Source organism: Muscardinus avellanarius (genome assembly GCF_963383645.1).
Source record: "Muscardinus avellanarius genome assembly, chromosome: 14".
Taxonomy (NCBI): domain Eukaryota; kingdom Metazoa; phylum Chordata; class Mammalia; order Rodentia; family Gliridae; genus Muscardinus; species Muscardinus avellanarius.
In genome coordinates, this window is record NC_137800.1 from 13,203,233 (window position 1) to 13,224,517 (window position 21,285).

A 21,285-nucleotide genomic window follows, 5' to 3' on the forward strand; every position below is an offset into this window, starting at 1 on the left:
TGCCAGAAAGTAGTTTCAGTCCTGGGGATACAGTCATGCACAAAACCATCGCTACTCTACAGCTTGTGTTCTAGTGGGAATATCAGATAAAAAAGGAAACAGATGATATGTCAAACGATGGCAAATGCTATGGGAAAAAAAAAAAAAAAAAAAGCAAGGGTAGGGGGAGGGCCCAGGGAACTCAGGGATGGGAGGTTGCTAATTTCTGTCAGGTGGCTATGGAGTGTCATACATATGAGGGACTTTAGGAGCCAAGATATCTGGGGAAGGTGGGTCACAGGCAAGGGGAAAAGAATGCAGAAATCCTGAGGCTGGAACCTGCCTGTTGTGTGACCCACACAGCAAGGCCTGCGTCACCGGAGTGGGATGACCCAGGGGAAGCCTGGGACACGAGGTCACAGGAGAGTCCCCTGGAACCTTCTCCATAACCTACCACACTTACATGGACCTTCAGTGGTGCAGAGACAAGTCCTTTTCTCTGAGTATGGGGCTGCTGACTGGCCTCCCATGAAACCTATGCACACCCACAATGCTCTGCGAAGATCACCAGTACCAGCGATCTGAGAAGTCAAAGCATTAGAGGTCTTGTGGGGCCATCTGAGGGCAGGGTGACCCTGGATGTTCATGATGTCCCGCCCATCTTTATATCCATCTTGCCTGAACTTAGTCAACACTATTTTTCAGGGACTCACCTTTGTTGAATCTTTCTCTTGGCCCTCATATTTTATTAGTTTATATGATGGTTTAATTGAATGTGTTATTACAACAGTGAACACAAGTGACCAAAACAGGCTTGGAAAAAGCACAGCTGACTTGCTGGGGAGCTGAGTGTCCTTAGAACACATGTCCCAACCGATGAAGGGAAGGACAAGCAGACACTAGGTAGCTATCCAGATGGTGAGGTAGGCACAGGGCAGGTCTCTGACTGAGTACTTTGTATGTGTGTGGTACTGGGGATGGAACCCAGGGGCACTCTACCTCCGAGCTACACCCCCAGCCCTATTTTTTATTCTTTATTTTGGAACAAAGTCTCACTAAGTTGCAGAGGCCTCAGTAAGTAGCTGAGGCTGGCTATGAACCCGCAATCTCCTCTCTCAGCCTCCCAAGTACTGGGATTACAAGCCTGTGCCATTATGCCTGACATTTTTTTCATAATTTTCAAAAATGATGTGATGGGTGTGGTGGTATACATTTGTGATCTCAGTACTCGGGAAACTGAGACAGTAGGATTGAAGGTTATGGACAGCCTCAACAACTTAGTGAGGTCTTTCATAACTTAATGAGACCCTGTTTCAAAATAAAAAATAAAAATAATGCCAAGTGTGGTGGCATACACTTACAGTACTTGGCAGGCTGAGACAGGAGGATCATAGGTCCATGGCCAGCCTCAGCTACTTAGGCCCTCTGCAACTTACTGAGACCCTGTTTCAAAATAAAAAATATGGCTGGGATTACAGTTCAGAAGCAGAAATGCCCCTGGGTTTAATATCTAGTACAACAGTAAATAAACAAATTATTAATTAAAAAATAGTGCTCAAAAGCCGGGCGTGGTGGCTCACGCTTGTAATCCCAGCATTGGGATGCTAAAACAGAAGAATTGAGGTTAGCAGCCAGCCTCAGCTACTTAGTGAAGGCCTCTGCAACTCAGTGAGACCTTGTTTCAAAAATAAAGAATAAGCTGGGCATGGTGGCACACGCTTGTAATCCCAGCATTTGGGAGGCTGAGACCAGAGGATCACTGTTTGCGGACAGCCTCAGCTTCTTAGTGAGGCCCTCTGCAACTCAGTGAGACCCTGTTTCCAAATAAAGAATAAAAAATAGGGCAGGGAGCCAGGCATGGTGGCGCACGCTTGTAATCCCCACACTTGGGAGGCGGAGACAGGATGGCGCAGGTTCGAAGCCAGCTGTGCTGGCTTAAGAGACCCTGTTTCCAAATAAAAAAAAAAGTATAAAAATAGGTCTGGGAGTGTAGCCTGGAGGTAGAAGAGTTTCCAGGAATCTCAGTACCACCAAAATAAATAAATAAATAAATAAATAAATAAATAAATAAATAAGGCAGGGGGTGTACCTTGGAGGTCGTAATGCCCCTGGGTTCCATCTCCAGACAAGAAAGAAAGAAAGAAAGAAAGAAAGAAAGAAAGGAGAGAAGGAGGGAGGGAAAAAGAAAGAATAAAAAATAGGGCTGGGGGTGTATCTCGAAGGTAGAATGTCCCTTTGTTTCACCCCCAGTACTGCAAAAATAAATAAATAAATAAATAAATAAAATAAAATAGGGCTCAGAGTATAACTCAGAATTCCCCTGGGTTCAATCTCCGGTACCCCCCCCCCCCAAAAAAAAGCGATAAACCGGGCGTTGTGATGCATGCTTGTAATCCCAGCATTCAGGAGGCTAAGACAGGAGGACCGTGGCTCACAGCCAGCCTCAGCTACTTAGTGAGGCCCTTTGCAACTCAATGAGACCCTGTTTCAAAATAAAAATTAAAAAATAGGGCTGGGGGTGTAGCTCAGAATGCCCCCGGGTTCCATCCCCAGTACCAAATAAATAAATAAATAAATAAATAAATAAATAATGTCGTTTTTAATTCTTCCAGTTAACTTACAAGCATCTGAAGCATGATACTCAGTGAAGAACACCATAGATTTTTGACTGAGAGGGAGTACATGACAAAACAGCATATAATTTACATCACTAGATATCATATTCGAAATCTGAGAAAATATGGACCAAAATGTTAAAACTTGTTTATTGGGCATGGTGGTGCATACCTGTAATATACATGGGAGGCTGAGACAGGAGAATTGCAGATTCAAAGCCAGATCCAACAACCTTGTGAGGCCCTTAGCAATTTAATGAGACCCTCTTTCAAAATAAAAATATAAGATAGGGCGAACCGAGCGTGATGGTGCACACTTGTCATCCCAGCGTTCAGGAGGCTGAGACCGGAGGATCATGGTTCGCGGACAGCCTCAGAGCCTCAGCTACTTAGTAAGGCCCTCTGCAACTTAGTGAGATCCTGTTTCAAAAATAAAGAATAAAGCCGGGTGTGGTGGCAAACCGCACGCTTGTAATCCCTGTGCTTGGGAGGCAGAGACAGGAGGATCGCGCAGGTTCAAAGCCAGCTGTGCTGGCTTAAAAGACCATTTCAAAAAAAAAAAAAGTATAAAATAGGTCTGGGAGTGTAGCCCAGAGGTAGAAGGGCTTCCAGGAACCCCAGTACCACCAAAAATAAATAAATAATAAAAAATAGGGCAGAGGTTGTAGTTCGGAGGTTGAGTGCCCCTGGGTTCCATCCCAAAAGCTGCAAAAAAAAAAAAAAAAAAAAAAAAAAAGATAGGGCTGGGGTAGAATGCCGCCAGTCAATCCCAGTACACACACACACAGGTTTATTTCAACCTAGATGCACCTTATGATTTTACTACAATACAGTAGTGTGTATGTGGGGGGGGGGGTTTACCGGGGATGGAACCCAGGGGCATTCTACCTTTGAGCTACACATCCAGCCCTATTTTTTATTCTTTATTTTGAACAGGTTCTCACTGAGTTGAAAAGGGCCTAAGTAGCTGAGGCTGGCTGGGATTACGAGCATGCACCACCACGCCCGGCTCACAGTATTATTTTTAAAAACATGGTGGCTACTATGAATCACCTAGTTAACTGCCCTCTAGGTTCTTCTTTCTTTCTTTCTTTCTTTCTTTATTTTTTTGCGGTACTAGGGATGGAACCCAGGGGCATTCTACCTCTGAGCTACACCCCCAGCCCTATTTTTTTAAATCTTGAAACAGGGTCTTACTGAGTTGCAGAGGGCCCAAGTAGCTGAGGCTGTTCACAAACTGTGATCCTCCGGTCTCAGCCTCCTAAGCGCTGGAATTACAAGTGTGTGCCGCCATGCCCGGCTCCTAAATTCTTCCTAACAAACTTCATCCGACAGGCCAGTTAGCTGAGGTGGGGGTAAAGTGGTCTCCCTTCTCCTTTGCCAAGTGCGCAATCCAGGGTGGATGTGCAGCCCAGCTCCACCATGAGACTCCTGCGGGCCGATCCTCCTGATAAGAGCAGGGAGGAGGAAGCTCCTTCACGCTGACTACTGCTTACTGCTTTCGGTTTTTTGCTTCTGGACACTGGGGATTGAACCCAGGCATTCTAGAAACTTTTTTTTTTTTTTTTTCCGGCACTGGGGATAGAACCCAGGGGCATTCTACCTCTGAGCTACACCCCCAGCCCTATTTTTTATTCTTTTTTTTTTTTTGGTGGTACTGGGGTTCCTGGAAGCCCTTCTACCTCCGGGCTACACTCCCAGACCTATTTTTACATTTTTATTTGGAAATAGGGTCTCCTAAGCCAGCGCACGCGGCTGGCTTCGAACCTGTGCGATCCTCATGTCTCTGCCTCCCAAGCGCGGGGATTACAAGCGTGCACCACCATGCCCGGCTGTCCCTTTTTACTTTTAATTTGAAACAGGGCTTTACTAAGTTGCTAACGCGGGCCTTGGACCTGCAAACCTCCTGTCTCAGCCTCCCAAGTACTGGCATCCAGGAGTGCCCTGAGCACCGGCTCCGTTAGCTCCTGGTGTGGTGTGGCATGGCTGCTCCAGGCTCATGCTGGAAGCTCGTGTTCAGTGCGATTGTAGTAAGAGGCAGGAGGACTCTAAGAGGCAGGCCTAGTGGGTAGTGGTTAGTTAGGTGACTACTGCCTTCCCAGGGGTCAACACTGGTCTCGGGAGTAATTTGCTACTTCTCCTAAGAGCAGGTTGTTATAAAAGAGAAAGCCTGGCCCCTGAACCTTCTCTGGCTTCCAGTCTTGCCATGAGATCTCACCTCTTGCTGCCAGTATTATGCCATCTGCAATGCTGTGGTGTAGTCAACAGGCGTTTGCACCATAATCTTGGACCTCCTAGACTCTGAGCTAAGTAAGTCTTTTTTCTTTTTTGTACTGGAGATTGACCCCAAGAGCATACCACCTTTAAAGCTATACTCCCAGCCTGTTTTATTTTTATTTTGAAACAGGTCTTGCTAAGTTGCAAGGCTGGCCTCAAACCTGCAATCCTCCTGTCTGTCTCCCAAGTAGCAGGACTATAGGCATGTGCCGCCATGCCTGGCTAATATTTCTTTATAAAGTTGCCAGCCACTGATATTTTTTTATAGCAACAGAGAATGAACCAGTTAATTTCAGACACTGTGATTTGAAGAAATAATGCTGAGAGTTGAAGCAACCGCTTTACAGCACTGAAAATGGCAAGGCAAATGGATCCACAGGAAGATCTCGATGACATGTTGGCTGCCACTCAATTCTGGAACCTATCTCCAGACTTAGAAAGGTTGCTACGTGATAAACATCGCTATCACTTAAGTAGCTGTCAGTCTAGTTTCCTGCAACTTGTGCTGATCATATCCTGTTATAAACACAACTGTCTGGCACCCAGTAAATACTTCTTTTTCACTCTTAAAAGCAACACTATAAAAATCTATTATCTCTTTCTTATGGAAAATGATAAAAACGAAGTTTAGGGTCTATGAGCAATCTTCTTCTCCCCAGTTACTGGCAGTTGGATCCAAACCCAAGCCTAACTTTAAAGCCCACACTCACATGTAGTTAAAGAAATGAACATTCTATTTTTTCTAACAAAATGCATAGACACAGATGCAGGTAGCAATAAATTTGCATCCATTTGCACCCATTAATGAGTGTGACTTTGGGCTTTCCTCCTCTTATATGCACATATTTGCTGGTAGAAACGCATGCTTTTGCCCCACATTTACGTTGATGAGATCTCAATGTGTGCATCAGGGATCTGGGCCCTGAGGATTAAGTGTCACTCCTCCCTAAGACACTTGAGATGGTGAAATGAGTGTGAAGGCATTGCATACTCTTCCTCAAGCTTTCTCAGAATAGAGAACCAAAGACTGCAAAATGCCAAACAGCAACTGATGCAGGGCCATCGGTTTAGTCCAAAAGTAGTGGGGTATTTGTGAACTAAAGAAACGACAGAGCGAGGATGCAGTGAATGCATCCGCTATTAAAAGAACAAAGGAGCTGGGCATGTGGCCTACGCCCGAAATCTCAGGACCTGGGAGGTTGAGACAGGACTGCAGGCTCTGGGACAGCCTCAGCAACGTAGCAAGACTCTCAGCAACCTAGTAAGATCCAGTTTCAAGACAAAAAATAAAAAGGGCTGGGGTGCATCTTGGAAGTAAAAAAGAGCCGGGCGTGGTGGTGCACGCTTGTAATCCCCGCGCTTGGGAGGCTGAGACAGAAGGATCGCACAGGTTCCAAGCCAGCTTCAGCTACTTAGTGAGGCTCACAACAACTTAGTGAAACCGTTTCCAAATAAAATATAAAATAGGTTTGAGAGTGTTAGCCCGGAGGTAGAGAGCCCCTGGGTTCCACCCCTAGTACCACCAAAAAAAAAAAAAAAAAAAGTAAAAAAGGGGGGGGGAGGGGGATGGGTGGGATGCTCTTGGTTTCAAACCCCAGCATCAAAAATAAATAAATAAAAAACACAAAGGGCTAGAGCTAATCAAAGTTCATTCTCAGACTGAACAGGACCTTCCATGACACATACCTTCAAGAAACCCTTTCCTCCTCCAGTCTTCCTACTATGATAAAAGACCAAAATGCTCCCCACCAGAACTAACGTGACCTTTCAGCTCTAGAATGAGCAACATGGCCCCTATTCTGTCTCCCCTCAGTCGCTGGCTGGGTAACTTGAGAAGCTCTGGAGGGAAGGGCCAGCCATGATAAATAGCAAGCTGGAGGAGCAAAAGGAAAGAGAGACAAAAAGGATGTGTCCGGCGGGCGTGGAGGCACACATTTGGAACCCCAGTGCTTGGGAGGCTGAGATAGCAGGATCGCAGGTTTACGGCCAGCCTTAGCAACTTAAGCCCTCCGAAATTTAGTGCGTCTCTGTTTCAAGATAAAGAATAAAAAAGAGTTGGGAGTGTGTAGATCAGAGGTAGAATAGTCCTGGGTTCCATCCCTAGTACTGTAAAAACAAACTACAAAAAAAAAAAAAAAAAAAAAAAAACCAAACACCTGTTCAAAGGCTCTGGGATCACCGGTCAGTCCAGAGGAGGCGGCTGTCCCTGGGTCTGGGTTGCAGAAGCAAGTCTAAGATGAAAGGGGCGGTGCCATCAGCCTGCAATGGCCTGACACCACTGGCGGGGCTCTGCTCTGACCCTGCAGGTATCCTGGTCCTATTAACAAGGGCAGGGGAGAAGCTACCACACAGAGGGCAATGGTGTGGCACAGGAAGCAAGACCCCAAGTGATGCCAGCACAAGAGGCAGGGGGCCTCTCAAATGCAAAGCTTTTCTTTCTTTTGGTTCAGGTGACTGATTCCAGGGCACCCTACTTTTAGACTAGACCCTCAGCCATTTTTTTTAATTGAAATGGGGTCTCATTATGTTGTTGAGGCTGGCCTTGAACCTCTGATCCTCCTGTCTCTCTCCCAAGTACTGGCATTACAGGTGTGCCACTATGCTGGACAAAACGCACAGCTTTTGAATCAGGAACACATTTGTCAAGCGTCAATCCCTGTGTCTTATCTAGGGTTTATTCTTGAGCACTATCTGACTTAGTGTGGCGATAATTCTGGCTACAGGTTTCTTTTGGGAAATACATTTAGAAACTAAAAGTACTGGCTACCTGCAGTGTGGGTACAGGAGGAAATGAACCCTGGCCCCACTCACGCAAAGGCATTTGTAGGGTATCGGAAAGGGTCTCAGATATCTTTCAGCCACAGCCAGTAACGGACAAAGGGATCACCAAAGAGGAGCTAGGGACACGAGGCGGTGGCTTCAGGCCCAGCCTGGGGATGAGACGGAGAGTAAGAATGCAGGGCGGAGGATGCGGCTCGGCGGCCGAGCTCCCGCCTGACATAGGCAAGGCCCTGGGGTTTATCCCCAGCACCACAAATAGAAAAAAAGAAAAAGAACAAACAAAGGACAAAAGCGGGGACGTGAGCAGCTGTAACAGCTTTCTTCTTAGACCCCTGGAATGGCCATTTTGCTTGAAAACAGACTCCGGCAAAGGAAAGGTTAGCTAACATTTATTGAGCGCCTACCGGCATTGACGTCTGGCCTTGTGCAAGGAGTTCTCATCCACAGTATTCCATCTGATCCTCACACCAACCCTGTGAGGTAGGTATTATCCCCATCTTTGTCAGATGAGGACTATGAGGCTCAGAAATGTTAGGTAGCTTGTCAAGGACAAAGAACTAGCAACCGCGAGCTGGGCTGACTACTTAAGTCTCAACTCCCCCCTGCTTCCTGGAGGGAGAAGGGGCAGAAGCCAATCTGCAGGCCTTACCTGTGCTGTCCCCGCAGCCCGCACTTCCCCACGGGCCCTTCCACTCCACCTCGGGAGGTGCAGTCAGTAGAGATTATGACATAAATACAAAAATAAATAGCAGGGACAAGGCCCAGCAGCGAGGAGGCGCGGTCCGTATCCGTGTTGTGAGAAGGCCGATGTGCTGTTCACTGCCGCTGGGAGAGATCTGTGTGGGCCCGGGTGGGGAAAACTAGGACAATGGCTGCCAAAGGCTGGAGTAGGTGGGCCTAACAGGCCCCTTCTGGGTCGCGCGGATTTGAGAACAAAATGTCTGGAGCAGGCAGCAGCCGTGGGCACAGTCACCATCCTCCTCCATCTGCTCATTTTACCGGTGTTTGTGATCCAAGAGGGATTCAAAATCAGGAGAACATACAAGTTTGTGTTTCACATGTCCCAGGACTGTCATCTCCCCCGTCCTACTATCTCCAAGGCCCACGGACACCAGCTCCTGCAATGGACAGACACAGCGATGAGAACCATGCCATGCCCCAGCGCCCATTCTAGGAACTTAATGTGAAGGCAAGATCTCCCCTCCCTCCTTCCTTCCCCGGCCCCACAGGCCTCACACCTGTAAGAAAGAACAGGTGGTTCCCATGGTCACATCCAGAGTCACCTTGCCCAGGAGGAGCTGCACCTTCCCTGACTTGCGGATGAGCAGCTTGCCAACCTGGCCCTCTGTCAGGTCAGCCAAGGTACAAGCATTCTCTGCCAGCCTGGCTTCCTGTGGAGAGAAATGAGGATGAAAACTGGGTAAGGAGCCCATTGCTCCCTCTGTTATGAATGAATTCCAGTTTGTCTCCCAGGGAGAGGCACGATGGAGGAGGTCAGGAAGAGCTTCCCAAGAGGGCCTTTTTCTGGGGCTGTCTACTACAGGTTATAAAACAAAACCCACAGCAAACAAATGGACAAAATAGTCATAATCACTAACGCTAAACCATGGTACATGAGAGTTTGTAAACTCTCATTTTGTATGTTCAAAGTTATTCATTATGCTGAGCGTGGCAGTGCATGCTTGTAATCCTGGTACTAGGGAGGCTGAGACAGGAGGCTCACAGGTCCAGGACAGTCTGAGCAAGTACTGAAGACTCTCATCAACCTAACAAGATCAAATATAAACAAAATTGGGCTGGGGGCGTAGCTCGGAGGTAGAATGCCTTTGGGTCCAATCCCTAGTAACACACACACACACACACACACACACACACACACACACACACGGGACACACACACTATTCATTACAAAAAGTAAACACACACTCATCGCTGGGGCCAGAGGGGAAGCCCCTGCAGACACTACACAGAGGCTATCATTCTCACAGTTTAGCTCCAGGGCACACCCTCGCTTGCCTGTACAGGTCAGCTTCCACTCCTGGGGTCCTCACTCTGGAATGTCCCCAGAACTCTCTCCTGAACATACCCGGTCTTTTTCCTGCTTTATGACCACCATCTGCCCATCCTCGCCCTGCATCTCTGTCTTGACAGGCTTGATGTCCTGAGTAGGCGGCTGGCCAGGGAGGGTGTCCGGCAGCTGAAGGAACAGCAGCTCCTCATCCTTGGTGAGGCTCAGCTCCCTGAGCAGCTCTGCCACGGACATGTCCTTTGGGAGGCCTGGAGTCTTCCTGGCTGCTCGAAGAGGAGCCTTTTTCTTGACCTCCTCGTCCTCATCGCGTGGCTCCTCTTTTACTGCTCAGGGTGAGAGAGAGGAAGGGACATCGAGCAGCTGCCTCCGCACCATGCCTTAGTCCCCAGCACTCTACTCCAGTCTGCTCCACCGCCCCTCAGCCAGGAAGCTGGACAGAGATGCTGACTATGGGAAGGGACAAAAGACAGCACATTCAAGAAGTGTGTGACTTCTCTAGGAGGGACAGCCGAGGCTCATCACTGATCCACACCAACACACGGGCCTCTGAGGGAATCTGTTCCCGTACTCTGGAACTGGAAGGGGGAGGACCTGCTATGAGCAGCAGTCTTAGAGGCTGGGCAGCCAGGGAGAAGAAGCTGACTGACACCGGATACCTTTCACAGCAGGTGCGTCCACCTCCATGTCCTCTTCCCTGGGACCAGCCAGCCCAGGCTTGGCATCTGGCTCCTCATTCTCTTCCTTGAAAAGCCACCCGGAGTGAGCCAGGGGCAGCTGCACAGGCATGTTTCGCATGTCGTTTTTCAGCCCAGGGTCATCAATGAACTATCAAAGGAGAGAGAGGGTCACAGAGGCTGACGGCACCTACACCGGGGTCCGTCTGCTTTATCCCTTCTAACCCAAGCTTCCTGCTGCTCCTCGCCCGACCTGGCCCTGCAGAAGCCTCTCCCCCAGGCTCCCAGCACCTACGTCATCCTTCTCCAGCATGCGCAGGATCTGCTTGGTTTCTTCATCCGTCTCTCTCTTCTCTTTTTTGATGTTGATGATATGAGACGGTCCCATGTCTGACACATCCACCGTCTTATCCCAGTTCCCTGTGGAAAATCATCCTGTTCACAAGGGTTAAATAAAGAGGGTCCCAGTATGTGCGAGGCTGACACAAGACAGAGTTTGAAGCCAGCATTGGGACTCAGACTGTCAAAAAAAAGAAAAGAAAAGGCCTGGGAGCGTAGCTCAGTGGTAGAGTCCCTTGGGTTCAATCCCTGGTACCACAAATAAATAAATAGGAAGAGGCACAGAGGAGCTCCATCACTCTTAACCTTCTCTGGGGCTGAATGAACTGAAATCTACTTCCTATTCCTCCATCATACCTTTCTTCTTCATCATTTCTGCAGGGCCCTGCTCAAAGATAGAATGGGACTGGATCACTTCTGGGCGGCCCCGGCCCCGTCCATGCCCCTCACGCTGGCGGTCTCTATCCCGCTCACGCTTTTCCTTCTTCACAGAGACTTCTTCCTTAGGCCTGGAAGAGAAAGGATGAAGGGAAACCACTTACTCCCTTTGCCTCAGAAAACTGGCCCCGCTCCGCCTTCCCACTTCAGCCAACGGAGCAAAAAGCTTGTGCGCCAGTAAGCACGCAGGAGAACAGAGCTGACGCTAAGTCTGGCACTTTTCTCACTTCCCTGATGAGGCAGGGGCCTTTCACTGTGCTTGACTTTGCCTTCTTTTCCAAAAATGTAGATTTTCTTTTTTTTCCGGAGTGAAAGCCAGAAGGCTGTAATGTGACGGAACTTAAAGGAAAGCATAATACATCTTTGTTTAAACTAGCGGCTCTCTAACTGTAAGAGAATCATCATTCCATTCCGTGACGAAGGAGTTCTGTTGGTTTTTAGTGATGGACTGCTATAGTTTAGATCCTTCTTATAGACTGGGGATCAAACCCAGGGCCTCTTGCATGCTAGCTAAGCGCTCTTCCACTGAGCTACATTCCAGTGTTGTTTTTTTTTTTTGTGTGTGTGTGTGTGGGTCTGAGGATGGAACCCAGGGGCATCTGACCTCCGAGCTATACCCTCTGCCCTATTTTTCATTCTTTATTTTGAAACAGGATCTCACTAAGTTGTGGAGGGCCTTAGTAGCTGAGGCTGTCCACAAACCATGATCCTCCAGTCTCAGCCTCCCAAATGCTGGGATTACAAGCGTGTGCCAACATGTCCGGCTCCAGTGCCTTCTTAAAATGGTGAGACAGGGTCTTGCTAACGTGCTCAGGCTGACCATAAATGTGCGATTCTCCTGCCTTAGCCTCCCAAGTAGCAAGGATGACAAGTGTCTACCACCATGGTGTACAATTTGGAACTTAAATGTCCTTCAAAGGCTCATTTGCTTAGCCCCCCAGTTTGGTGCTATTGGGAGGTGGTAGAAATTTTGGATGGCAGGGTATGGTGGGAGGTATCATCCGGTCACTGGGGGTGTGTACTTGAAACGGACAATGGAACCTGGGCGCTTCGCCTCCCTCTTCTTTTTGCATCCAGGCTGTAATGGCAGTAGCTGTGCTCTACCACATACTCCCTGCCATGGTGTGCTGGCTTGCCACAGGCCCAAATGCAAAGGACCAACTGATCATGGAAGTACGTGTCCAAAACTGTGAGCCAAAATAAATATAAGCTGAATTATCTCAGGTATCTGTTAGGGTAACAGAAAGCTGACTAGTGCATCAGTGTTTTGTTTTGTTTTGTTTTTTTGCAGTACTGGGGATGTAACCCAGAGGCATTCTACCTCAGTGCTACACTCCCAGCCCTATTTTTTATTTTGAAACAGGGCTATCACTGAGTTGCAAAGGGCCTAAGTAGCTGAGGCTGTCTGAAAACCATGATCCTCCCGTCTCAGCCTCCCAAATGGTGGGGTTACAATTGTGTGTCACCATGCCTGGCTGTTTTTTGTTTTGTGATACTGCGGATGGAACCCAGGGGCCTTCTATCTCCAGGCTATACTCCCAGACCTATTTCATACTTTATCTGGAAACAGGGTCTCACTAAGTTGCTGAGAGCCTCACTAAGTAGCTAAGGCTGGCTTCACACCTGTGCGATCCTCCTGTCTCAGCCTCCCAAACGCAGGGATTACAAAGGTACGCTATGCCCAGCTGTTTTTATTTTTTTAAAAGCTTGCACATACGCCGGGCGTGGTGGCGCACGCTTGTAATCCCCGCGCTTGGGAGGCAGAGACAGGAGGATCGCGCAGGTTCGAAGCCAGCCGTGCGCGCTGGCTTAGGAGACCCTGTTTCCAAATAAAAATGTAAAAATAGGTCTGGGAGTGTAGCCCGGAGGTAGAAGGGCTTCCAGGAACCCCAGTACCACAAAAAAAAAAAAAAAAAAAAAAAAAAAGCTTGCACATATCACCTGGGAGCCAGGGTTAACAACCACTACTGACAAGAACTAAAGACATAAATTCAAATTTCTAAGTCACATACCTAGTCACTTCCCAAACGCCCCAAATTCAGAGGAAGTAAGTAAGGGGCAAGTATTGCGCAGACCTAGCTACTTACTCTTCCTTGATCTTCCGACTGATGATATTTGGGGTGAAGGTTTTCTGAAAGCAAAATACAGGAGTCACTGATTTGCTAAGTTCTAACCCCAAAGTACAGAGGAAAACAAAAACTTCCAGTAGCCATCTTGTATAGACCAAGATCACCATAGCTCTTTACTGCACATTCCACACTGTTGTCAGAGTTTTATAAAGACAGGTGTTGAAAAGGAGACCTGTCGTGCCATGGAAGCACTGGAGTTATGAGAAGGAGCACCCAAAATATTTTAACCAGCAGCCTCTGCTCCTGCCCTCTAAAAGAAGCAACTCCTAAAAGCAAAGGATCTGATCTAATTTCACCTGTCATCTAACTGCAAGCCAGGCCTGTCAATACTGCAAGGTAAGAGCAGCAGGCTCAAGAGAGGAGACTTGCCAGCACTCATAAAAGGAAGACACAGGCCGACTTGTCACCAGAATTCTCCAAAGCAAACTCAAATCTTTGAAAAAGTGTTCGCTTTATGTTGTCACCCTGCTTTCCCCTCTTAGGGCCAGTCATATACATAATGGCAGAGGGCACAGGAGCCTCAAACGTCAAGTCTAGGGATCATTTATTACACACTGGATGTTTGCACAGTGAACCCTAAAACGGCAAAGTTTATGCCTGCCTGGCTTTCAAGGAATTTTTAAAGGTGCCCCCAAACACAAAAGTAAATAAATTCTGCTCAAGTGCTTCCAAACATCTCAGAAGTTAATCAGGACCTCTGCCCTTCAGTTACCTCTGAGAACCATCTCAAACAGGACCTAACGGTGGAATAAGCTCCCTAGAATTTGAAGAGGGGCAGGCACAAGTCTGGGGACAGGATTCACGAGGCCCGATGTCACATCAGACACTCAGTAAACCCGACACAAACACGAACTGAATCCCAGGGGCCTGGAATCCAAAGTTCAGTTCCTTGAAAAACGAGCCGTCAGGTACCTTCTTGACGCCCCCGAGGGTGAGGTCCCTGGAGCGGATGGAGGGAAGGCGGCCCGGCGTGAGCGGGGGGGCGGGCCGCCGCCCGACCAGCCCCCGGGCCCCGGAGAGCAGGGGCCGCGGCCCTCCGGGAGCGCTGGGCTCGCCCGCGGCGTTTCCTTCCGACATGTTGCCTGGGAGAGAACGGGCAACAGAGTCACTCGGAGGGACCGCGGCGCGGACCCGGGGCGGAACCCCACCCACGTGGCCTCCCGCCCCTCGCCCGTCAGCGCGACGCGGCCGCGGCGCCGCAGCTCCGCCTTCTCCAACGTGGCGGGGCCCCCCGAACACCGCGGCCGCGGCCCTCGGCTCGCCCCCCGCCCCGGGCCGGCACGCACCCGGGCTGCGGCTGCACGACACGCGACACGACTTCACCGGCGGCGCCACCCACCCTCGGCCCCCGGCCTCGGCCCCGGGCGGAAGTCTGCGTGGCAAGGCCCGGGGGCCGCCATCTTGGCGCGCGGCGGAAGTGACGTCGGGGGGCGGGGCCGGGCCAGGGTATTTATGAGGCGGCGCCTCGCCGCCCTCCGCCTTCTCTTCCCGGTTCTTCCCGGAGTCGGGAAAAGCTGGGTTGAGAGGGCGAAAAAGGATGAGGGGGTTGGTCTGGACGACGTTGAGCTGCCGAGCTCCCGGGGTCTCGGTCCTCCGCGGGGTCGTAGAGGCCCCGCCGAGTTCAAGGTCGGAGGTCCTGGCTGCAAGGAGGGGAGTCTCGGCGGCCGAGCCTCAGGGAACTATTGGGGTCGCGGCTCAGGATGGGTCATGGGGTAGAAATCGGGACCGGGAGTCAGAATCCCGGAGCTGTGAGCGCTGGCCGCGGGCTCTGCATGGTGACCTTGGTATGGTCACTGCACCTCCGGCCTCCCCTACTCCCTGGGGTCTCCCTTCCCTAACTCCTGTGGGGTCCTTGGGGTGGGGGCAGCCCTGGACCAGTTGTTTCCGCCCGGCACCCGCACTGGGCTGGCCACTGCGCGGATCCTTATTTGTGTACTTGGTCCAAGCCCGAAAGAAAACTGAAAATCAAGTTTGGTCTACCCCTGGAGGTAGTCATTGAAAGAACTATCATCGTGACTTTGAACATTAAAATGTCCTTTAATATCCTTTCACCGCCTCCCAAACCATGTAACAACGTCGCCTAGAGTTCAAGGGAAGGAAACCATTTCTGCTAAGTTTCCATATAGAGTACTACTATTAAGATTTTTGTACCATACCTAGGCCCTTCCCAGAAGTGTTTGTTGTGCCTTACTCACATTCTCTTATTCTTCCTTGCTGCGTCATATGACTAATTCTCATGACTTAACCTATTTTCTTGTTCGTACATTTAGGTCATTTCTCTGTTGTAAATAACGCTGTAGTGAACATCTAGTACATTTAACATTTTTTGTCGATTTTATCTCTAGGGTTTCCAGATTTCTAGACCTGGGGTAACTGCCCAAAAGGTGTATTTTTTTTGGGGGGGGGGTACTGAGGATGGAACCCAGGAGCATTCCATCTCCGAGCTATACCCTTAGCCCTATATATTGTTATTCTTAATTTTTATTTATGTATTTGTTTGTTTATTGCAGTACTAGGGATGGAACCCACGGGCATTCTACTTCCAAGCTACACTCCCAGCCCTATTTTTTTATTATTTATTTTAAAACAAGGTCTCACTAAATTGCAGAGGGCCTCACTATGTAGCTGAGGCTGTCTGAGAACCCTCTATCCTCCTTGTCTCAGCCTCCCAAGTACTGAGATTAAGAGCATGCACCACCACACCCAGCTCGGGTACTTTTTGTTTTGTTTTGTTTTGCGGGTCTGGGGATGGAACCCAGAGGCATTTGACCTCCAAGCTACATCCCCTGCCCTAATTTTTATTCTTTATTTTGAAACAGGGTCTCACTAAGTTGCAGAGAGGCTCACTAAGTAGCTGAGGCTGTCCGCGATCCTCCGGTCTCAGCCTCCCTAATGCTGGGATTACAAGCCTGCACCACCACACCCGGCTTTCGTGTACATTTTTTAAGTAATTTTTTTTTAGATCGTTGTAAATAAACTTGCAGTAATAGGAAATAGTGCAGATAAATCCTAAATTTTATTTGCTTTGTTTCCCCGTTAGTAACATCTTGCCAAACCCTACTACGAGATCACAACCAGAATATTGACATTTTTGCAGTCAAGATACAGGACATTTCCATCGCAAGGATCCCTCTAGTTGCCCTTTTAGATCCACACCTCCCTCAGCCCATCTCCTCCCACCACTAATCTGTTCTCCATTTCTATAATTTTGTTATTTCAAAAATGTTCTAGAAATGGAATCACGCAGTATGTGACTTTTTAGGGTTGCTTTTTTAACTCAGCATAATTCTGTAGATTATCCAAATTGCTGCATATATCAATAGTTTGCTCCTCTTTATTGCTGAACGTCCGTGGTTTGTTTATTCATCCTTTGAAGGACATCTGGGTTGTTTTCAGTTTAGGGTTATTATGAATAAAGTTGGTATAAACAAACATGTACAGATTTTTGTGTAAACACAAGCTTTCATTACTCTGGAATAATTGCCCGTGAGTGCAATTGTTGGTTCATATGGTTGTATGCCTAGCCTTAAAAGGAACCGATAAAAGTGTTTTCACACTGTCTATACATTTTGAATGTACATATTTTATGATTCTTCATCCATGTTGCCGAATTGCTTTCAAAAAGGCTTATGCTAGCCGGCCGTGGTGGCGCACGCTTTGTAATCCCAGCATTCGGGAGGCTGAGACAGGAGGATCCGGGTTCGCCGCCAGCCTCAGCTGCTTAGTGAGGCCCTTTGCAATGCAGTGAGACCCTGTTTCCAAATAAAGAATAAAAAATAGGGCTGGGGGGTGTCACTCAGAGGGAGAATGCCCCTGGGTTCAATCCCCAGTACTGCAAAATAAATAAATAAATAAATAATTTTTTAAAAAGTGTTATGCTAAACCAGGCATGGTGGTACACATCTGTAATCCTAGTACTTGAGAGGCTGAGACAGGAGACTTGCAGGTTTGCAGCCAGCGTCAGCATCTTAGCGAAGCCCTCATCAACCTAGACACTGTTTCAAACTAAAAGAAATAAATAGGGCTGGAGATGAGTTCAGAGGCAGAATGCCCTGGGGTTCAATATCTAGTACCACACACAAAAAAATGTCTGCTAAAATGTGTCACTATTAAATATATTATATATGTACGTAATATATGTAGTACATAAAAAATACACACATACACACACACACACACACACACACACACACACACACACACTGCTACATCCTTCAAGCACTGGCTCTTAATTTTTTTAAAACTTCTTTGCCAGTTTAACATATTACCATTTCATTTTGTTGGTTTCTAACCAGACCTTTTTAAATTTCTTTTCTCCATGTTGATTTTAGGATAATCAAACAAAACCAAATGAAAACCCTTCTTGTCCCTTATAGAGCAACATCCCTCAGCCCATGGCTTCTGATTGGAACACTATATGACGTTACTTTGATTTCAGTCTTTGGGGTCTGAGGTCTACCAGGCTTTTAATATTGTTTTTTTGCAGAAATATTATAGAAAATTGGAAAATTAAAATCAAGGGGTTTTTTTGCATTTAGAATTTTAAAATTTAGAATATTGTATACATAGAGTACTGTAGTCTGCTTTCGACTTTTTTTTGTGTGTGGTACTGGATTGAACCCAAGGGCATTCTACCTTTGAGTTACACTCCCTACCCTATTTTTTTGTTGTTTTGTTTTATTTTGAAGTACAACCTTACTAAGTAACTGAGAGCCTTGCTAATATGCTGAGGCTGGCCTTGAACCAGTGATCCTCCTTTCTCAGCCACCCAAGTACTGAGTTTTTTCTGTGTGTGTGTCTGTGTGTCTGTGTGTCTGTGTATGGTGCTAGGGAGTCTCACTTCATCACTGAGAGCCTCTCTAAGTTGCCCAGGCTGGCTTCGAATCTCTGGACCTCCTGCCTCAGCCTCCCAAGTACTGGGATTACAAGCCTGCACCATCATGCCCAGTCTTTTTTTTTTTTTTAATAAGGGGAAATGCCCCATATCTGTCTGTCTGTCTCTCTGTCTCTCTCTCTCTCTTTTGGTACTGGGGGTAGAACCCAGGGGCTTTCTACCTCCAGGCTACACCCCCAGCCCTATTTTATAATTTATTTGGAAACAAGTTCTCACTAAGTTGCTGAGGCTGGCTTTGAACATGTGCAATCCTCCTGTCTTAGCCTCCCAAGCACTGGGATTACAAGTGTACACCACCACACCCAGCGCGTGCGCGCTCTCTCTCTCTCTCTCTCTCTCTCTCTCTCTCTCTCTCTCTCTCTCTTTTAAACGGGAAATAGCTGGTATAATCCCAGCATTTGGGAGGCTGAGACAGGAGGATCACGGTTCAAGGACAGCCTCAGCTACTTAGGCCCTTTGCAACTCAGTGAGACCCTCTTTCAAAATAAAGAATAAAAGCCGGGCGTGGTGGCGCACACTTGTAATCCCCGCGCTTGGGAGGCAGAAACAGGAGGATCGCGCAGGTTCGAAGCCAGCCGCGCACACTGGCTTAGGAGACCCTGTTTCCGAATAAAAATGTAAAAATAGGTCTGGGAGTGTAGCCCGGAGGTAGAAGGGCTTCCAGGAACCCCAGTACCACCAAAAAAAATAAAAAAATAAAAAAAAAAATAATAATAATAATAAATAAAAATAAAGAATAAAAAAAATAGAGCTGGAAGTATACCTCAGAGGTAGAATGCCCCTGGGTTCCATCCCCAGAACTGTAAAAACAAACAAAAACAAAAAACAAAAAAATAGGGAAGAGCTGGGTGTGGGTGTGGTGGTGCACCCTGTAATCCCAGTACTTGGGAGGCCGAACCAGGAGGATTGCCATTTCAAAGCTAGCCTCGGCAGTTTTAGCAAGGCTCTCAGCAATTTAGGGAGACCCTGCTTCCAAATGAAAAATAAAAAAGGCTGGAAGTAGCGCCGGGCGTGGTGGCGCACGCTTGTAATCCCCACGCTTGGGAGGCGGAGACAGGAGGATCACGCAGGTTCAAAGCCAGCCGCGCTGGCTTAAGAGACCCTGTTTCCAAAAATAAAAATAGGTCTGGGAGTGTAGCCCGGAGGTAGAAGGGCTTTCAGGAACCCCAGTACCACACACACAAAAAAAAGGCTGGGGGTGTAGCTTGGAGGTAGAATGTCCCTGGATTCAATATTAGCACACCCCATACACACACACACACACACCCCAAAACAGGGAAAAGAACATTCAGAATGTATCAGATAGCCGGGCATGGTTGCACACACCTGCAATCCCAATAAAACAGGAGGATTGTAGATTCTAGGCCAGTGTCAGCAAGTTAGACCCTATTTCCAAATAAAAAAATAAAATAGGGCTGGGGTGAAGCTTGGAGGTAGAATACCCTGGATTTAATCCCTAGTACCACAGACATATACACACAAAATGCCCAAGACATGGGAGTATTAGACTACTAAATTTTACTCATCACAATATATTTTTCTGAATTACTAAGTGTTCTTCTAGCCGGGCGTGGTGACGCAGGCTTGTAATCCCAGCATTCGGGAGGCTGAGACAGGAGGATCGCGGTTCGCGGGCAGCCTCAGCTACTTAGTGAGGCCCTTTGCAACTTAGTGAGACCCTGTTTCAAATTAAAGAATAAAAAATAGGATGGGGGTGTAGCTTGGAGGTCGAATGCTCCTGGGTTCCATCCCCAGACCCGCAAAAAACAGACTGTTTTTCTAAATTATGCTAATCATGGTGGCACAGGCCTGTAATCCCAGTACCTGAGAGGCTGAGATAGGAGGATCACAGGTTCAAGACCAGACTCGGGAAATTAACGAGGCCCTTAGCAACTTAATGAGCCCCTTTTTCAAAATGAAAAATAAAAACAGAGCATGGGATATAGCTCAGAGGTAGAATGCCTCTGGGTTTAATCCGCAATACCACACATGAAAGGAAAAAAGGGAGGGAGGAAGGGAGAGAGGAATGAAAAGGAAAAGGACAAAAATTACTTTCACTAATTTCACAGTCAAATCAATAGTCTCATTCTTTCTTTCTTTTCTTTTCTTTCTTTTTTTTTTTTTTTTGGTGGCACTGGGAGTGGAACCCAGAGGCTTTCTACCTCCGGGCTATACTCCCAGACCTATTTTTATATTTTATTTGAAAACAGGGTCTCACTTAGTTACTGAGAGCCTCACTAAGTAGCTGAGGCTGGCTTCGAACCTGTGCGATCCTCCTGTCTCAGCCTCCCAAGCGCGGGGATTACAAGCGTGCGCCACCACGCCCGGCTAGTCTCATTCTTTCTGATAATAATGAAACTAATAATTAAACTCAACAAATAAACTTCTTTTGGAGTAAAGGTAGGTTTCAGAAGTCAAAACAGATTCTATCAAAGCCCTGTGAGTGTGAGTGTGTGTGTGTGTGTGTGTGTGTGTGTGTGTGTGGCACTGGGAATGGAACCCAGGGGCATTCTACCTCTAAGCTACATGCCCGGCTCTATTTGTTTTGAAACAGGACGTCACTAAGTTTGGAAGGCCTCACTAAGTGGCCGAGGCTGGCTGAGAACCTGTGATCCTCCTGTCTCAGCCTCCCAAGTACTGGGATTACAGGCGTGTGCCACCATGCACCAGCCATGTTCCTGTGAATTCTTGATGGGCATTGGAAATGTGAAATGAATAAGGGACTGTTCTGAATGCTATCAGTAGAACAAAAGGAATGTATGGTATGAGAACACTACCCAAGTTCAAGCTGTTACATGCTCTGTATGTGCAATCTATCCTAATTTATTTGTGTCTTTTTGCAAGCCATTCATTTGCTGGGTCCTCCTCCTTGCCTTGACCTCTAAACTTGGAGAGTGCTGGGAGTCGATCCTCAGAATCCCTCCTCCTTTATTGCCGTGGTCCAGTTTATCTTCAAAGATGATTCTGTATGCTGCTGGCTCCTCACTGCACATCTCCATCCCAGAAGTCTCTGGACCTCAGAAGTGCATCTCTGTCCCACACCACCATTGGGATGTCTGCACATTTGAAGTACCTAAGTCCACATCTAAACTTCTTTTTTCTCATTAGTGGGGATGAAACCCAGGGGCA

At 47.7% G+C, this 21,285-nt stretch overlaps 1 protein-coding gene across 1 annotated transcript; it reads right to left on the reverse strand.

Annotated features, from left to right (window-relative positions):
• Nucleotides 1-8,647: 8,647 nt before the first annotated feature.
• POLR3D (RNA polymerase III subunit D) lies at nt 8,648-14,339 on the reverse strand (the record flags this gene model as incomplete). Its single annotated transcript, XM_080709864.1, has 8 exons — nt 8,648-8,770; nt 8,891-9,043; nt 9,740-10,005; nt 10,339-10,507; nt 10,652-10,776; nt 11,053-11,204; nt 13,221-13,264; nt 14,175-14,339. The coding sequence occupies 8 exons, from the start codon at nt 14,337-14,339 to the stop codon at nt 8,648-8,650; spliced, it is 1,197 nt and encodes a 398-aa protein (XP_080565990.1).
• Between the last annotated feature and the right edge of the window lie 6,946 nt (nt 14,340-21,285).